The following is a 20,365-nucleotide window of genomic DNA, read 5'->3' as shown; positions in this document are numbered from 1 at the left end:
TTCTAATGTTGTTAGGAACCAAGATTTTCAGCACCTAAAAAAAAAGAACAAATACAAAAATAAAAAAAGTAAGAAAAGGGCTTCCCTGCTGGCGCAGTGGTTGAGAGTCCGCCTGCCAATGCAGGGGACACAGGTTCGTGTCCTGGTCCAGGAAGATCCCACATGTTGTGGAGCGGCTGGGCCTGTGAGCCATGGCCACTGAGCCTGCGTGTCCAGAGGCTGTGCTCCGCAACGGGAGAGGCCACAACAGTGAGAGGCCCGTGTACCACAAAAAAAAAATTTACCTTAAATGTAAATGGATTAAATGCTCCAACCAAAAGACACAGACTGGCTGAAAGGATACAGAAGGAAGACCCATATATATGCTGTCTACAAGAGACCCACTTCAGACCTAGGGACACATACAGACTGAAAGTGAGGGGATGGAAAAAGATATTCCATGCAAATGGAAATCAAAAGAAAGCTGGAGTAGCAATACTCATATCAGACAAAATAGGCTTTAAAATAAAGACTGTTACAAGAGACAAAGAAGGACACTACATAATGTTCAAGGGATCAATCCAAGAAGAAGATGTAACACTTGTAAATATTTATGCACCCAGCATAGGAGCACCTCAATATATAAGGCAAATGCTAACAGCCATGAAAGGGGACATCGACAGTAGCACAATCATAGTAGGGGACTTTAACACCCCACCTTCACCAATGGACAGATCAACCAGAAGGAAAATGAATAAGGAAACACAAGCTTTAAATGATACATTAAACAAGATGGACTTAATTGATACTTATAGGACATCCCATCCAATCACAACAGAATACACTTTCTTCTCAAGTGCTCATGGAACATTCTCTAGGACAGATCATATCTTGGCTCACAAATCAAGCCTTGGGAAATTTAAGAAACTTTAAATCATATCAGGTATCTTTTCCGACCACAATGCTATGAGACTAGATATCAATTACAGGAAAAAATCTTTAAAAAATACAAACACATGGAGGCTAAACAATATACTACTAAATAACCAAGAGATCACTGAAGAAATCAAAGAGGAAATCAAAATATACCTAGAGACAAATGACAATGAAAACACAACAGTCCAAAACCTATGGGACACAGCAAAAGCAGTTCTAAGAGGGCAGTTTATAGCAATACAATCCTATCTCAAGAAACATCTCAAATAAACAACGTAACTTTACACCTAAAGCAATGAGAGAAGGAAGAACAACAACAACAAAAAAAACCCAAAGTTAGCAGAAGGAAAGAAATCATAAAGATCAGATCAGAAATAAAGGAAAAAGAAATGAAGAAAACAATAGCAAAGTTCAATAAAACTAAAAGCTGGTTCTTTGAGAAGGTAAAAAAATTGATAAACCACTAGCCAGACTCATCAAGAAAAAAAGGGAGAAGACTCAAATCAACAGAATTAGAAATGAAAAAGGAGAAGTAACAACTGACACTGCAGAAATACAAAGAATCATGAGGGATTACTACAAGCAACTATATGCCAATAAAATGGGCAACCTGGAAGAAATGGACAAATTCTTAGTAAAGCACAACCTTCCAAGACTGAACCAGGAAGAAATAGAAAATATAAGCAGACCAATCACAAGCACTGAAATGGAAACTGTGATTAAAAATCTTCCAACAAACAACAGCCCAGGACTAGATGGCTTCACAGGCAAATTCTATGAAACATTTAGGGAAGAGCTAACACCTAGCCTTCTCAAACTCTTCCAAAATATAGCAGAGGGAGGAACACTCCCAAACTCATTCTACGAGGCCACCATCACTCTGATACCAAAACCAGACAAAGATGTCACAAAGAAAGAAAACTACAGGCCAATATCACAGATGAACATAGATGCAAAAATCCTTAACAAAATACTAGCAAACAGAATCCAACAGCACATTAAAAGGATCATACACCATGATCAAGTGGGGTTTATCCCAGGAATGCAAGAATTCTTCAATATATGCAAATCAATCAACGTGATACACCATATTAACAAATTGAATGAGAAAAACCATATGATCATCTCAACAGATGAGGAGAAAGCTTCTGACAAAATTCAACACCGATTTATGATAAAAACCCTGCAGAAAGTAGGCATAGAGGGAACTTTCCTCGACATAATGAAGGCCATATATGACAAACGCACAGCCAACATCATCCTGAATGGTGAAAAACTGAAACCATTTCCACTAAGATCAGGAACAAGACAAAGTTGCCCACTCTTATTTATTCAGAGAAGAAAAAGAAATAAAAGGAATCCAAATTGGAAAAGAAGTAAAGTTGTCACTGTTTGCAGATGACATGATACTATACGTAGAGAATCCTAAAGATGCTACCAGAAAACTACTAGAGCTAATCAACAAATTTGGTAAAGTAGCAGGATAAAAAATTAATGCATAGAAATCTCTTGTATTCCTATACACGATGAAAATTCTGAAAGTGAAATTAAGAAAACACTCCCATTTACCATTGCAACAAAAAGAATAAAATATCTAGGAATAAACCTACCTAAGGAGACAAAAGAACTGTATGCAGCAAATTATGACACTGATGAAAGAAATTAAAGATGATACAAATAGATGGAGAGATATACCATGTTCTTGGATTGGAAGAATCAACACTGTGAAAATGACTCTACTACCCAAAGCAATCTACAGATTCAATGCAATCCCTATCAAACTACCACTGGCATTTTTCACAGAACTAGAACAAAAAATTTCACAATTTGTATGGAAACACAAAAGACCCCGAATAGCCAAAGCAATCTTGAGAGAGAAAAACGGAGCTGGAGGAATCAGGCTCCCTGACTTCAGACTATACTACAAAGCTACAATAATCAAGACAATATGGTACTGGCACAAAAACAGAAATATAGATCAATGGAACAGGATAGAAAGCCCAGAGATAAACCCACGCACATATGGTCACCTTATCTTTGATAAAGGAGGCAAGAACCTATAGTGGAGAAAAGACAGCCTCTTCAATAAGTGGTACTGGGAAAACTGGATAGCTACATGTAAAGGAATGAAATTAGGGCTTCCCTGGTGGCACAGTGGTTGAGAGTCCGCCTGCTGATGCAGGGGACACAGGTTCGTGCCCCAGTCCAGGAAGATCCCATATGCCGCGGAGTGGCTGGGCCCGTGAGCCATGGCTGCTGAGCCTGTGCGTCTGGAGCCTGTGCTCCGCAATGGGAGAGGCCACAACAGTGAGAGGCCTGCGTACAGCAAAAAAAAAAAAAAAAAAGAATGAAATTAGAACACTCCCTACACCATACACAAAAATAAACTCAAAATGGATTAAACACCTAAATGTAAGGCCAGACGCCATCAAATTCTTAGAGGAAAACATAGGCAGAACACTCTATGACATAAATCACAGCAAGATCCTTTCTGACCCACCTCCTAGAGAAATGGAAATAAAAACAAAAATAAACAAATAGGACCTAATGAAACTTAAAAGCTTTTGCACAGCAAAGGAAACCATAAACAAGATGAAAAGACAACCCTCAGAATGGGAGAAAATATTTGCAAATGAAGCAGCTGACAAAGGATTAATCTCCAAAACATACAAGCAACTCATGCAGCTCAACATCAAAAAAACAAACAGCCACTCATTTATGTATCTTTTCCTATGGCTGCTTTGGTGCTAAAAACAGCAAAGTTGAGTAGTTGCAACAGAGGTCAGTGGCCCATGTAGCCTGAAATATTTACCATCCGGGCCTTTACAGAAAAGGTCTGCCAGGCTCTGATCTAGGACCTCCCTTGTCTACGAGAGGTCCGAGCATCACTTGAGAGCTTGTTAGAAATGCAGAATCTTGGCTCCACCACAGACAGAGGGAATGCCTCTCAGTGTTGACCTAAAGAAGCTGTTAAAAATGCAGGAGTTCCGGCTCCACCCATCTACCATATTTGAAGCCCCAGGTTTGGGGTGCAGGCTTTATTTTAGGTTTCCCAAGAGAACCTGATGTGCAGCCCTTGGGCAAAGTACCTCACCTCCCTGACTTCCCCCAATCTGTAAAATGGGGGTAACAGAATGAGATACTGAATACGCAAGTCCTGGCACGTGGTGGGCACTCAGTTAACAGAAGCCACGCTCACGAGGCAGTGGCTATGCTCCTTAGTGTTGGCACACACATCACTTATCTCCCCAGCAAGCAAATCTGAACCTGGCTGCTATGAAGACTGTCCTTGAAAAGTGACTCTTGGACATAATAATTTATGGACGCCTTGTTGTCAAACATGACGGTTGTTCATGGAGGTGTTTAAACCTGAATCGTCCCTGCTGTGAAGGGCACTGGCCATCGCCACTTCCCTTGTAACTGCTGCTGTGCTGTGCCCTGTTGTTATGGTGACCAGTTTCCCAAACAGCCCTGCTATTTTCTACAAATCCTTTCGGTTTCCCACGCCCTCAAGTCCACCAGACCTAGAGACAATAGCACGGTGGTTTGTTTTAAACTTTCACAGGAAATACTGTCACAACTCTTTAAATTAGACAACTGGCTGTCTGCTGCTTCTCCAGCAGAAGCCCCCAGCCCGGGTTATCAGAGCGACCCTGCACAGTGGACCTGCACAAATGTTCCCACTAATTGGAAATCGGTACCACGGAGGATCAGCTGGCACATCCGTTTCTGGCTGGCATTAACTTTGCAAGAAAATGAAGCGGAAAACAAGGAAATGTCCACCACGCGTCACGTGTACGCAGTACAGAGTCTGATGTCAAAAGACCACTTTAAAAGATATCAGTTCGGGCTACTGCTGCAGTATTTCTGAAATTAGTTCAATATTGGCACATGTAACTTTTTCAGCAAATATTCACCTTTATGAATTCACTTGACACATGGGAAAGCTAAAAACACACAATTATTATTATTATATATTTTTATTACAGCAAAATCTTAATACTAGTAATTATGTTGTCTTGGTTTCTGGCAGACCTAAGCCCCTCCCCTCTCTACTTCCTTTTCTCCTTTCCCCTGACTCCTGCTACTCTTCTCTCCTCTGACATGGTCTTCGGATGAAAGGTACATGCACCTGCCTGCAGCCTACCCAATATTTGTTCTCCCCGTTTTTTCTTTGCAAAAGGACCCGTTACTTTTAGGGGGTCATGAGCCCAGCTAAAAGTCTTGACTTCCTAGGCTCTTGAAGCCTGTGATAGCCATGTAACATGGTTCTGGCCAGTGTGACATGCGAGCAAAGTTTACTGGATGCTGGGAAAGCTATTCTTTTACAGATTGAAAAGAAAACTTAGGTGGAATGCTTCTTTCTACCTTTCCCCCTTCTTCCTATCTAAAGTAAGATGCCACAGCAACTTGCAACTATGAGGATGAAATCCACACAACAAGGATGGCAAAACAATAAGCTCAAAGAGCCTGGGTCCTTGATAGCGGCCTTGAGCAGCGTGGCTACCAATCTCCAGACTTTTTGTTAAGTGCAGGAAAAAAACGGATGGCCTCAGCTATTGTTACAACAAGGAACAACCTCATCAGTGGACCTAGAATCCAAACAGGCAGGTCTGAGGAGAGAGGATGGCTAAAGATGTTTAAAAATGCTGAGGTGGCAAGAAGGATATACAATAGGTGATTGGAGGAAAAGATGGGAGAATTCACAGAAAGTCTTCCATTTTTTTAGCGTCCAGAGGGCAAGAACAGAATAATATCGGGAGTATTACATGGGGACTAAGACAGCATATTAATAAGGAACTAACAGAACTGCTGAGAACTGGTAAGGACACTGAGGTTCTAGGCATGAATCACTACTGGATGCAATGGTCAACATTCATGACTTTCAACAGCAATGCCAAGCAACTCAGAAACAGAGGAGGGGTGACCCCAGGTTTGCGATTGGTGAGATGAGTCCAGGGGGAGATTGAAGAGGCGGGGGATCCTGGGTGCCAGGATGGGCAGCACTGAAACACTATGCCCTTATTCTGCTTTATTACCTTTAAGGAAGAGGAACCAGTGAAGAAGATAATGGAAAAGAAATACAATGCTGGTCTTAGTACATGTGAGATAAAAGTAGCTATGTCGAAGGAACATCCTCAGCAACAGCAACCAGGGGATCCAGAGGAGGATTTGCAGGAAGAGCTCGTGCAAGAGGTGGGGACCAGCACAGTGGTTATGGGAAAGTATCCAGGTGAGGTGGTCATCAAAAGAGCTGCAAACCATACTAAATTGTTCCATTTGCAACTTATCCCCAACAGGTGGTGGAGCAGTATTTTCCAAATTGAAGATTCACTTAAAGGTGGCCCCTGCCACCTGCTGACAGCAGTTCAAACTAAATTTATTGTATCAAGTTCCCGAACTGGAAGTATGATGCTGGGTCCCTCTGGACTTTAATTCTGAGTTCTCATTAAAAGAAATTTGCTTTCATTGCTTTATTTCTTAATTGCTATGCTTCAGAATCAATTTGTGTTTTATGCCCCACCCCACCCCCAGTATGGTAGAGCAAGTCTTGTGTGAAAAGCCCAGTGTGACCGTGTCATGATGTAGTAGGGTCTTACTGGTTTTTAAATAAATCCTTTTGTATAAAAAGAAGAAAGAAACACTGTGCCCTTCATACTTGTGAGTACCTGAATTCTGCAATGACTCCCATCTTACAATGTGGAAACTGAAGCCCAGAAAAGCTAAGAAACTTGCTCAAGGTCACACAGCTGGTAAATGTCTGTTGTTAAAGTCTAATTCCTTAACCACTGAACTGTACTATCTCCAAGCAAAATAACAAGGAAGATGATGATGATGATGATGATGATGATGAAGAGAAAAGTTAGGACATTGGTCACATGAGAAGGAGATTGTAAACAGAGAGATCAGATCTGGCTGAGTGGTCCCGTAGGTGTGGCTGTCTGACAGCTGTGGGTGCAGTGGCTTGGAGGAAAAGGTCTAGAGGCTCTGGGTTGGACTTCCAGGCTGAAGGGCATCTAGCTAGGAGCCGCTGACTCAGCCTTGCCCAAATGCCCATTAAAATGCCTATGAAGATAGAAAAAGACCAGAACTCACAACATTACCCAAAGTAAAGGACTAATGGACAACCTAATCCCGGAATCTGGGAAAAATTGGCACTTTCGTAAAGCAGACAGAGCTAGATTAAGGAAAATCTACTCAGGCTTCTGGCTTTGCTTCATTACACAGAAGCCACATGGCAAGATGTAGGCAGACACTCCATATCTATTCTGTCTGACACAGAGACCCAGAGCTGCAGTGTATGGGGTTGTAGCAACCCCAACGCTGGGCAGCTAACCTGCACGACCTCATGGGCATTCGAGACTCAGACAGAGAGCTGGTACACACATACACACACACACACACACACACACGCACACACACACACACACACCCCATGTTTCTACATCCATAAAGCAACTCTAAACCCCAGCAAACATCTAGGCAGAATATAAAACAGCATCCTCAGCCCGAGCCAATTGTGGGGGGTGGAAGGGAGGTGAAAGGGGGAGGTGGAGGCGTTACACACAATGGACTCACACTACGTATTAGCCTAGTATATAACTTACCTGAATTCAACTATGTTTGCTTAGTACTGAAAGAAAACAGGGAGAAAAATCCCTTCGCTGATCCACGGTCTTTGCCCCCTGCTCTTCCCCCATTCAAACTAGACTTTGGCTGCCACCACCTCTAAATATTTTCCTGAACACAAAGAAACAAAAGTTATTTTTCTTGGCCTTTGAGCTTCCAAGCAACTTGAGGGATATTTTTCCCATGCCCCTTCAAACTTTAAACATAAACCCTACAGAAGATACAATGTGCACCATATACACCTAGATGCAGGTCCTTAAGGGCAAAACCTAAATGTTACAGAGGCGTTATTTCCTTCTGTGTGCTTCTCTGCACTTTCTAGATTTTCTTGAGGAGCACCCATTTCATTTGAAACCAGAAAAAAATCTTATTCTGCCCAAAGACTATTCCATCTTTAACGAGCCCATCAGGTGAGTGGGATGCAGGTGATTTTCTGAGCAGCCCCGGCAGCCCTGCTTGGGGACACTCAGCACACGCAGGGGGTGGCATTAGTGTCACAGAGCTGCATGTGTCTCTTCAAAGACTCCTGTCATCATCCTTGAGAACGCTGGCAGGAGGCTCCCACTCCAAGTGGCTCATATTTTCAAAAAAGCCAAACCAGATGGGGTGGAGGAGGGCCCTAAATTTGTGCTTAGTCGTTAGCACTGCCCTGCATTTAGAAACTAGAGAACTGGATTCTGAGCTGGGTGCTTCCACTTCCTGGATGGGTGACCCCGCTCAATCTCTTTTATTATTAGTATTGTTATTTCTTAAATTTTATCATAGTTGATTTACAGTGCTGTGTTTAAACCACTCAATCTCTGTGTTTAAACCACTCAATCTCTTAATCTCACTGAACCTCATTTCCTCATCTGGTAGATGGTGATAGCAATGATTTCTGAGGTTATTTTAGAGAGTTATGTAAGCTAACATCCCAAGAGAAAAATTCTCACCTATAGTAGATGCTCAATAAATGGTATTTGAATATAAATGACAAGGAAAGAGACCCAATCTCTGAAGGAAGTGTGAGGTAGTGACCACAGAAATCCTCTCTCTTATTATTTCCAAATGTTCAGTGTCTGTGCTCATAAATACATGTTTATTAGTCTTCTGTAGCTGCTGTGACAAAGTACCACAAACCAGTTGGCTTAACAGAAATGTATCGTCTCACAGTTCCAGAGGATAGAAGTCTGAGATCAAGGTGCTGGTGGGGTTGGTTCCTTCTGAGGGCTGTGAGGGAGAATCTGTTTCATGCCTCTCCTGTAGCTTCTGCTGCTTGGCTGGCCATCTTTGGCCTTCCTTGGCCGTTCAATCTCTGCGTTCATCTTCACATGGCATTCTCCCTGAGTGTCTGTCTGTCTGTGTGTTCACATTTCCCTTTTCATATGGACACCAGTCACATTATATTAGAGTCCACTGTAATGACCTCATTTTAACTTGATTACCTCTGTAAGTACCCTATCTCCAAAAAATGTCACATTCTAGAAAAGAACATAGGCAAAACGTTCTGACATAAATCACACTAATGCTTTCTTAGGTAAGTCTCCCCAGGCAATAGAAATAAAAATAAACAAATGGGCCTTATCAAACTTATAAGTTTTTGCTTATATAAAATGAAAGGTTTTGCATAAACAAAATGAAAAAACAGCCTATGGACTGGGAAAAAAATATTTGCAAACAATGAGACCGACAAGGGCATAATTTCCAAAATATACAAAGAGCTCATACAACTCAATAACAAAAAAGCAAACAACCCAATAAAAAAAATGGGCAAAAGACCTAAATAGACATTTCTCCAAAGAAGACATACAGATGGCCAACAGACACGTGAAAAGATGCTCATCATTGCTAATCATTAGAGAAATGCAAATCAAAACCACAGTGAGGTACCACCTCACACCCGTCAGAATGGCCATCGTTAAAAAGTCTACAAATAACAAACGCTGGAGAGGTTATGGAGAAAAGGGAACCCTCTTGCACTGTTGGTGGGAATGTAAATTGGTGCAGCCACTATGGAGAACAGTATGGAGGTTCCTTAAAACACTAAAAATAGAGTTGCCATATGATCCAGCAATCTCACTCCTGGGCATATATTCAGAGAAAACTCTAATTTGAAAAGATACATGCACCCCCATGTTCATAGCAGCACTATTTACAATAGCCAAGACATGGAAACAACCTAAATGTCCATCAACAGATGAATAAAGAGAGAAGACGTGGCACATATATGCAATGGAATACTACTCAGCCGTAAAAAAGAATGAAATAATGCCACTTGCAGCAACATGGATGAACCTAGAGATTATCATACCAAGTGAAGTAAGTCAGGAGAAAGGCAAATACCATATGATATCACTTATACGTGGAATCTAAAATGTGACACAAATGAACTTATTTGCAAAAGTGAAACAGACTCATAGACATAGAAAAGAAACTTATGGTTACCAAAGGGGAAAGAGGGTGGGGGAAGGATAAATTAGGAGTTTGAGATTATCAGATACAAACTACTATATACAAAATAAACAACAAGGTCCTTCTGTATAGCACAGGGAACTATATTCACTATCCTGTAATAAACCACAATGGAAAAGAATATGAAAAATAATATGCATATATATGTATAACTGAATCACTTTGCTATATACCAGAAATTAATACAACATTGTAAATCGCATTCAATAAAAATAAAATAAAAACCAAAAAATGTCACATTCTGGAGGTTAGGACTTCGACATACACACTTGGTGGGACACAGTTCAACCCACAGCAACAGTCTGAAAGAGCTTTATCTCTGGAGAGAAGGAGGCAGATGGGCGGGGGGGCAGAGTGGGAGGGGAGCACGTGAGGAAGTGAACTCTGCTGCTGGCTGAGCTGGAAGGGGCTGGACCACAATGTGGCTCAGGGTTCACCCACTCAGTCTCCTCTACAGATGGAAACAAAGGTGGCACTGGGACCAGCCAGAGAGCCTCTGTAGGAGTCCTGGCAGGGTCAAATAGTCTTCTGAGAGGGGCTAGAGACCACGGGCCTGACACAGAAGGGCTCCTGGGATGAAAGCCCAGGCACCATGAGTAAGGAACAACAGGCTCAGACTCCCGGCTTCACTAAAGGACAGAATGGTCTTACCTGCGGGAAGGGGCTGAGGGTCACAGGTGCACAGATCCCAGGCTGGAGGCAGGACCTCCAGGGGCTGGGGGGTTGTTGAGTGCACAAAAAGACTCCCTGCTGATTGAGAGGGGACTCTCTTCCTTACAGTGGGGCCCAAGCCTGGAGCCTTAAATTCATTTCTGACCAGAGCCAGAATAGCTTTATCTAGTGTCCAATGAAGACACGGTTCACTGGACTAATGTCCAAGACAAGATCATCTAAGATAGGACTCAGGTAAGAGAGTACAAGACAGACAGACAAAACTCACCTGCCTAGCTGGATCATTCACCCACCTAGGTACTTTCACAGTCATTCAGCACACATGGGGTAGATGCCAGGCACGCAAATGCCAATCACACAGTCCGCAACCTGGCAGAGCTCACAGGCTAACCCGAGACACAGACGGGAACAAGCCTGGCGGTGCAGTGTGACCGCTGCTCTCACTGGGCTGGACAAAGCACCTGGAGAGCCTGGGGCAGGACGGGTGACTGCTCAAGAGACCAGGGCCATGAGAGGTGAGACTTCCTAGATGTGGATGAACTGCCCGGGTTTGCTGCCACCTGTTTCTTGAAGTGATTTCTGCAAAACCGCCCTTATAACAAAGGGGCTTGTGTTTGGCAAAGGGGGCGTAGAGAGGTGGGGATGTTTTCTTACTATACAACCCATCAGGTAGACAAGAACCTGAAAAGGATGAGCAGATGGAACTTTTGAGGAAAGAAAACATCATCTCTGGGCACTGCAGGAAGAACGAAATGGACACAGAGCAGTTTTAGGAGATGTATTCATTCAAGAGAGATCGCTTGAGGTCCTACTATAGCCAGGCCCAGCGTTAGGCACAGGACTACAATGGCCAGTGGGAAGACACCTTACCTAACTAATGGAGCAAGTCATTCCCACGGGGGAAGACCTTAGTCAGTACTTGTTTGAATATCTTGTCATAACCTATAATGGAAAAGAATCTGAAAAATTACATATATACATATATATATATATAATCACTTTGCTGTACACTTAAAGCTAACACAACATTGTAAATTAACTATACTTCAATTTAAAAAATTGTTTGAAAATATAACCAAGTGGTAACAGGTATACAGAGAGAGCTGGGGGAAGCAGGGAGGCTTATCCACCAGGAAGCCCCTGGTGGGTTCTGCACAGGTGCCCTCACTCAAGAAGGGAATGAGGGTAACCGGCTGTGCAAGTCTGCAGGAGCAGTCCTGCTGCCTTCTGCAGGGAAGCCTCCTGCAGGGGTCTGTACACACTGGCCCCTCCCCAGGCAAAATGAACTACTCAGTCCTCTGCACTCCCCCAGCACCCTTCCTTCATGCTGTTCCAGTGTGCACCATGCTGACCTGAAGTGTGTCCACCTGTGTCCCCTATACTATTAAGTTCTTCAGGTCGAGGAACATCTTTGTGCCAGCGGTATACTGAATAAACAAACGAGCAAATAAATGTCCTTTATCTTTAGACTTCCAACATAGGGCAACGAAGACCTAGACTATTGTCTTCATGGCACTATCCAAATGAGTCAAGGTCAGTAAGTTCAAACATTAAACTAAAACCAACAAGATTAGCTTTAACAAGAAGAAATATAAAAATCCCAAATTTGGGATATGGAAATCAATAGTACAAATGTAGGATTCATTAGGGGAAAAAATTCACTCATTCCACAAACATTTATTGAGTGTCACCTATATTCTAGACACTGTTCCAGGTGCTGGGTATGTAGAGTGAAAACCAGACAATGTCACTGATGTCACAGAACTTAAATGTGACTAGAAAGAAAGATCTAAGGGTTTTAACTAATTGCAAGCTTCGTGTGAGTCATCAAGGTAATATGGCAACAACAACAGCAGGAAAACAAACAAATCCTAACCTGGTTTTACCTGCATCGGGAAAGGGTCAGTGTCCACATCATAACAGACCTCATATTTCCTTCTGCTGTTCAGCTGATGTCAGCAGCTTGGAGGTAACCATAGGTCCCCTTGTATCAAGAGGGACTTTGACAAATCAAACGGTGCATTTGTAGGAATATGGTCAGTCCCACAGAAGTCTGAGAAATGACAGAAGGAATTGCATGTGTTTGGCCTGGCGGACCAATGGTGAGAAAAAATACAACAGCAATCTTCAAACGTTGAAGGAACGATCTATGTGAGACCAGGTGGAAATTACAAGGCAGCAGGAAGAGTTTCTTGCAAGGGAAACTGCTCCACAACGGTATGGGTAGACCTCCTTCCCTAGGGAAGAGATATCCCTTCCTCAGAGATGCTGCAGAAGAAAACTGTGCTGAGACCAGACTAGACTGCCAAGAGACCACACTAGACTTGGAGTTCCATCCACTGTCAAATCAAGAATTCTACAGTTGATCCCCCCATTCATCAGGAAGGCAGGATTTAGGAGTGTGGGCTTTGGATTCAGAAAAAGCTGGATTCGAGTCTTGGATCGGGAAAAGTTACTGCACACTCTAAGCCTCATTCCCTCACTTGCAGAAGAAGGATGGCAATAGTTCTACCTCATCCCCCCTCGTGAGGATTAAGAGAGATGATTTACATAAAGTGCCACTAAGTACAGCGCCTGGCCCTTGGTAAGATATCACTAAATGGTAGCTAATGGTAATATTAAGTGCTCTTCATTTCACCTGACATAGTTCAATTGATTTAGATAAATCATTTTGCTGTGAGTCTAATTCTGCAACCTTCCATCGTGCATTCACTAAAGCACTTAGAGCAATTTAAAACTATAAAGTAGAAGCATTTTAGAGAAATTTGAAATGTTTTATTCTCTAGAGACATTAGAAAAATACTAACAGTAGAAAAGGGGAGGGACCTGCCAATGCAGGGGACACAGGTTTGATCCCTGGTCCAGGAAGATCCCACATGCTATGGAGCAACTAAGCCCGTGCGCCACAACTACTGAGCCCACGTGCCACAACTACTGAAGCCCACGCACCTAGAGCCCGTGCTCCGCAACAAGAGAAGCCACCGCAAGGGGAAGCTCACGCACCACAACGAAGAGTAGCCCCTGCTTGCAACTAGAGAAAGCCCGTGCGCATCAATGAAGACCCAACCCAATGCAGCCAAAAAGAAAAAAATCTATAGACTATCTAAAATAGTCTATGTCCTAGGGATCTTTAAGGCTGTAATTTAAGGGACTCGTGATTAAACTGAGGTGAAGCCAGGACGTTATTCATGTATGGAATGGCTGGGCTAGGCTGGGGCAGAGCAACCTCAGAGACCCCCTTTCTCCACAGGAGACCCCCTCAGACCACAGAGGTCAAAATCAATCCAGCAAACCGATTTTATGAGAACGAAATCACACCAGACCAATTTAATTTCCTCCTGTGACAGAGAGACAGGCTTCGATGACACAGAGAAGCAACGGATATCAGATACTGCGGCTTCAGTTAGGTCTTTAATTCCAGCCTACGTAATAGCCAAATCTAAACATCGAATTCTGCTGGCAAGTGGAGGTGGTCCCCAAACACAGAGATCAAAGGCTCAGGATCACGTAAGGATCCTGTAAGTAAGGAGAAGAAGGAAAGAAACTCTCTCCTTTGTGGAACTGGCAGAAAAACATGCCTCCTTCCTGCGGTGAAATGCAGAATTCATTCAACAAATACCAAACACTTGTCATGTGACGTGACCTCTATCTGGACTGGACTAAGAGAAACAGAAATGAGGTTTACAAGCAGATGTGCTTAAATAGGGCTTTTTGGTAGATATGGGTGTGGAGTTGAGGTTGAGGGGTGGTGGCGCTACAGAAGAAATGGCATCTTTGAGCTGGGCCAGGGGTTTCAATGGGGTAGGGCAAAGCTGGGGGCACTTGTTAAAGAAAAGCTGTGGGCTCAGAAAGACACTTGGAGGAATCTAGGTTAAACTGATTCAAGTGGGAAAACATCAGCAGCAAGGGATGCAAGGCAGAGCAAAGGGGGAGGGAATCTAGGAAGAGCTGACAGGGGAGGGTAGGTTTAAACAGAGAGCCTACTCATTCAAGAAAATCCCAGCCGGGGGCTCCACAGTGCAACTGGCTAAGCACAAGATATAAAGATGCATTAGTCCACTCCCTGCCCTCAGAGCTCCTGAGGCTGGGATGGCTAGAAGAAAAGTGGCTTCAATTTGCTACTAAAGGAGAGTGACCAGGGGCCCAGAAAGAAAGGACTCTTGAGGACTGAGGGAGCTGGGGGTAAGAACTGTGAAAGGACTGGGAGGCTGTGCAGTGCAGACTGGGGCAACTTAACTGAATCCCATCTGCCTTCAACAGATGACCTTCAGAGAGCCTCTCCAGCTCTAGAGTTCTAGTCATGAAGCCCTTAGTGATGATTTTACAATCTGAATTACCCTAAATCCAGCTTTTCCTTTTGTCCCCCCATCAGAAAATAGTTGATGGAAACAGGAAAAAGTGGCATTCTGGCTTCTTATCACCACACAGTCACTGCGGGCCAGTGGGTGCCCCCCAGAAGACTGGAACTGAATTCACAGGTGGTGCACTGGCAGCAGGTGGATGAGGCTGGGGGAGCAGGAGGGAAGAAAAAAATAAAGGATGCTGGCTAATCTCGCAGGGTGGCTGAAACCCAGGAGAACTGTCGCTTTCTCCGATGACCCACTCTGACCAAAGATGACCAGTTGCTAGTCTGAAAAATCCACAAGAATCAAGAAGGCATTTTTCTAAAGGCTCTAAAGGGAATGCCAGTGGATTTCCAGGGACGGCTTGAGTCCATCTTGATCTTCAGAAATGTTCCTCTCCTCTGAGGCTGATGGAAATTTCTAGGGAATTGAAATGATCCTGCCCATCTAAGTGTCTTGCCAATTTCAGGGCGCTGTTCTGAGACTGGAGCTGAGCCCTTCCTGTGAATGATTCAGGTCTTCAGGACCACTTGCCTGGCAGGGCTGTCCCATGTTTGGTCAGGTACCACGAATGAGCATGCTTGTCCCAGACCCCCCCCTGTTGCGGGAACCAGATCTCATGATACATGATGGGACATGACTCAGGATGGCAGAGTAATAAATGAATAAGCATTGGAAACAAATAAATATGTACATATTTAGCCATCCCATAATAACTCTCTCACATTCGTACACATGTACACACACACACACACACCATATACTTCTAGTCGCCAAGGCAACCATTCCCTGAAGCTGTACTTTGTTCTTTTCCACGTTAGATATTTTTAACCTTATTTCCTTGGAGTGCAGCTCTGGTCTTTTTGAGTGTCTCCTGAGAGGTACCATACCTCCTCAGGAAATGTTGTTACATCTAACATTTACCAGGTCTATTTTGAAGGCTCATGTCTTATCCTCATTCTGACACTGAATTCAGCCAACACCATTTGAAAGCCCACTGAAAGCATCAGCAATACGAAATAACCATTATGATTGCTACTGTGAGTCAGAAGAATTAGAGACAAATGAAGTATTATGCCTTGCACAATTTTCACTGATGGTTCTCGCTTTAAAAAAAAAAAATCACAAAGTTCATGTGGAAAAGGACCCAGCTTGGTCCTAAAAGATGGAGACAGAGTCTCAGGATTAAAGTGACAGCTCTCATTTAGGAGGCAGGAATTTAGGACTACTGATGTGTTAGGAGTACTTGATATTTCTCTCCTCCTCCTTATAATATATGCAATTGTTCAAATTAACCTCGTTTTCTATTTTAGATTTCAATATTCAAAAATGCCAGCAACATAAAGGGAAATAGTTAAAACATTCTTATACAAATACTGATCTGGCTTCCGACAACATCCATGTAATAAGCAGTGAGGTTTTTTCCGTTTAACGTCACTAACAAGTTTATGATTAAAGGTCAGTCTGTGGCAACAGTCTGTTTTCATCTCTACGCTACAATTATTACTGTCTGCTTTAAGAGAAAAAACAAAATCTGATTTGCGACTGGTCCAGGAAGTTCTTTGCATAGCCTTCTATCAGATTTCTGCCAGAATGGTAAGAGTATTTAATTTATAGTCGTAATCCGCTTTCATGACCTGCCTCATATAAAGCATCGAGGCACCGTGGGGTAGAGAGGAAGTCCTTGCGATGAAACAACTGCTTGAAAAGTAAGCTGAAGTGCAGAACTAGTGATGGGGCAGCCGTTGTTTATTTTGCCCTGAACTACGATTTTGGTTTTCAAAACCCGAGACACGGGAGAAAAGGGGGAAGCCACGAGGAAGAAACCACCCAGGTAATCTGGGCCAGTCTGTAAATCAAGGGAGAGAGGGGCCCGGCGGCCAGTGGATGGAGTGGCCTGGCTGGGGTGCCCAGGCGGCCAGAGGAGGAAACGGGCCAAAATCCAGCGGAGGCGAGTCCAAGCGGGCGAGAAGCCTGGGTGGGCGGCGGGATAGGTGTGCGAGCCGCGCGGGCTGTCCTCCCACCCAACCCGTCCCCGGCCAATGAGCAGGCACGGGCGGAGGCCAAGAGGTGCGGGGTTTCCGCGAGGCCCAGGGGATTAGCTCAGCCTTTTGTAGGGGTCTCTGGTTGGCCCTGCTCCCTCGGCCTGGGTCGGTCAGTCTGTCAGCAGACAGGTGCTGTCTCCCGCCTCCTCCCGCGGCCCCAACACCACCAACACCATTCCGCACAGAATTCTCTGGGGGACTGGGCTGCCCCGGCGCCCCGCGTCCCTCCCGCTTCCCCCTCCCGTGCCCAGCCTCCCAGCGCTGGGGGTCTGCGGGAGCCAGGCGCACTCACCTGCGTGCAGGCCGCCCGCCTCGGGGCCGCTGTCCGGGGTGGCGTTGCTGGGCGACGCGTCCGAGTCGGTGTACGTGAGCCATGTGGACTCCGTCTCGCGAGTCCAGCTCTCGTAGTAGCGGGGCTCGATGGCATCCGCCCGGCTCCCGCCGCAGCCCATCCTCCCGCGCTGCTGGCGCGCCCAGCGGCCGCTCGGTTCGCGGTTCTAGCGGCGGCTCAGCCCCGGCGGCGCAGCCCGGGCCGGCGAGGAGGCGGCGGCGGCGGCAGCGGCGGCGGCGGCATCGCGTCCCTCGACCCGCCCGCGCCTCAGCCACGCGCCCAGCTCCCGCGGCGCCAGCCGCCCCCTCCGCCGCGCCGGCTTCCCGCGCTCCCCTCCTCTCCTCCTCCTCCAAGGCCCTCCCCTTCCCCACCTCTCCTCCCCCACCTCCCCTCGCTCTTGCTGCCCTACCCCCAACCCCGTGCCAAGTCAAACGCTGCCCCGCCTGCTCCCTCGGTGCGCCCCAGCCGGACGTGGGACGCAAGAGCGGCGGCCTGAGAATAGGAGGAGGGCGGTATGGGGGTGGGTGGATTCCGCAAGGGGTTCAGTCTCGCCGGCTAGTGTTACCCCTTTATTTATCCGTCTCTCCCAACCGCCCTCCCTCCCTCCCTTTCTTCCTTCCACCTTCGTTCCATTCATCCATTCTGGGGGCTTTGGAAGGTACCCCAAGCTTTCTGGCCACTTGTTCAAAACCAGTGGAGCTGGTGACAGCCCAGAAACAGGGGAGGAACTATTGCTACTAAGAATTAAGGAGCAGTCAGACCCCCTGCCTGTCCTAGTTGGTTTGAGGAGCAGAGAGGAGGGCCTATAATTTCTGAGAGAGCTGGGCTGGACTCTCTGTCACTAACACCATTTCCAGTTCTGTGACTTCGAACTTTGTTCTCAAGAAAGCAAAAGAGGATCAGGAATCGCAGGGCAGCCGGAACACTCTCTCTGGATGGGGCTGGGAGCTGTGGCTGGCTTCCCTCCAAACCCACTGAGGGCCTTGATATTCCAGGTGCACACTCAGCTCTGCGTGCTCCACGTGCGCACACTTAGAGCTCAGACTTGGCTAAGCCAAAGAATTCGCCTGTCCCAAAGGAGCCAGGACACGTGGTAAAAGAAGGAAACTGCCTTAAAGAGACAGCTAAGAAAGAAGGGTTGAAAGAATAAATCCTCAATGACGAGGCTCTGTCAGAATGTCACAGTGTTGAGCAAGTATTGTTTTCATTCATTCAAGATTATATATACATTTTTAATTGAAATATATTTGATGTACAATACTGTGTTAGTTTCAGGTGTACTACATAGTATTTGACATTAGTATTCATTATGTAATGATCACCATGATAATTCTAGTAACATCTGTCCCCATAAAGTTATTACAATATTATTGACCATATTCCTTATTCTGTACATTACATCCACGTGGCTTATTTATTATATAACTGAAAGTTTGTACCTCTTAATCCCCTTCACCTATCTCACCCACCTTCCCACCTTCCTCCCTTCTGGCAACCATTCTTTTGTTCTCTGTACCTATGAGTCTGTTTTCAGATTGTTTTGTTTGTTTGGTTTGGTTTTTAGGTTCCACATATAAGTGATATCATACAGTATTTGTCTTTCTCTGTCTGACTTATTTCACTTACCACAATACTCTCTAGATCCATCGACGTTGTTGCAAATGGCAAGGTTTCATTTCTTTTTTAATGGCTGAGTAATATTCCATTGTCTATATACCACATCTTCTTTATCCATTTATCTGTTGATGGACACTTACATTGCTTCCATATCTTGGGTATTGTAAATAATGCTGCAATGAACACTGGGGTACGTATATCTTTTCAAATGAGTAGTTTTGTTTTCTTCTGGTAAATACCCAGAAGTAAAATTGCTGGATCATATGGTAGTTCTACTTTTAATTTTTTGAGGAAACTTCATACTGTTTTCCATAGTGGCTTTACCAACTTACATTTCCACCAACAGTTCCTGAGGGTTCCCTTTTCTCCACATCCTCACCAACACTTGTTATTTGTTGTCTTTCTGATGATAGCTGTTCTGGCAGATATGAGGTGGTATCATTGTGGGTTTGATTTGCATTTACCTGATGATTAGTGACGTTGAGCATCTTTTCATATGCCTGTTGGCCATCTGTTTGTCTTCTTTGGAAAAATGTCTATTCAGATCCTCTGCCCATTTTAAAATTAAAAAATTTTTTTTTTTAATGTTAAGTTCTCTGCATATCTTGGATATTGGAATTGTTTGCAAATATCTTCTCCTGTTCAGTAGATTGCCTTTTTATTTTGTTGGTAGTTTCCTTTGCTGTGCAAAAGCTTTTTAATTTTATGTAGTCCCATTTGTTTATTTTTGCGTTTTTTTCCCTTGCTGAGGAGACAGATCCAAAAAAACATTGCTAAGACCAATGTCAAAGAGCACACTGCCTATGTTTTCTTCTAGGAGTTTTATGGTTTCAGGTCTTACATTTAAGTCTTTAATTCATTTCGAGTTTATTTTTGTATATGATTTGAGAAAGTAGTCCAGTTTCATTCTTTTGCATCCAGCTGTCCAGTTTTCCCAACACTATTTATTGAAGAAACTGTCTTTTCCCCATTTTCTGTTCCTGGCTTCTTTGTCATAGATTAATTGACCATATAAGCATGGGTTTATTTCTGGGCTCTCTAGTCTGTTTCACTGATCTATGGGTCTACTTTGTGTCAGTACCATACAGTTTTGATTACTGTAGCTTTGTAGTATAGTTTGAAATCAGGGAGCATGATACTTCCAGCTTTGTTCTTTCTCAAGATTGTTTTGGCTATTGGGGTCTTTTGTGTTTCCATACAACTTTTAGAATTATTTGTTCTAGCTCTGTGAAAAATGCCATTGGTATTTTGATAGGGATTGCATTGAATCTGTAGATTGCCTTGCAGAGTACGATCATTTTAACAATATTAATTCTTCCAAACCATGAGTGCAGTATATCTTTCCATTTATTTGTGTCATC

General features: G+C 44.1%; 1 protein-coding gene across 1 annotated transcript in view; it reads right to left on the bottom strand.

Annotated features, from left to right (window-relative positions):
- BAALC (BAALC binder of MAP3K1 and KLF4) overlaps positions 1 to 17,622 on the bottom strand; it is a 90,542-nt gene extending 72,920 nt beyond the window's left edge. Inside the window, exon 1 of the mRNA XM_081258193.1 lies at positions 17,349 to 17,622. Within this exon, the coding sequence (XP_081114319.1) occupies positions 17,349 to 17,508 (160 nt within the window). The 5' untranslated portion in view covers positions 17,509 to 17,622. The remainder of the gene's footprint in view (positions 1 to 17,348) is intronic.
- Positions 17,623 to 20,365: the final 2,743 nt, after the last annotated feature.

The sequence above is a fragment of the Mesoplodon bidens genome, assembly GCF_964165515.1.
Source record: "Mesoplodon bidens genome assembly, chromosome: 16".
NCBI classification, from domain to species: Eukaryota; Metazoa; Chordata; class Mammalia; order Artiodactyla; family Ziphiidae; genus Mesoplodon; species Mesoplodon bidens.
This window is presented reverse-complemented; position numbering and strand designations above follow the sequence as displayed.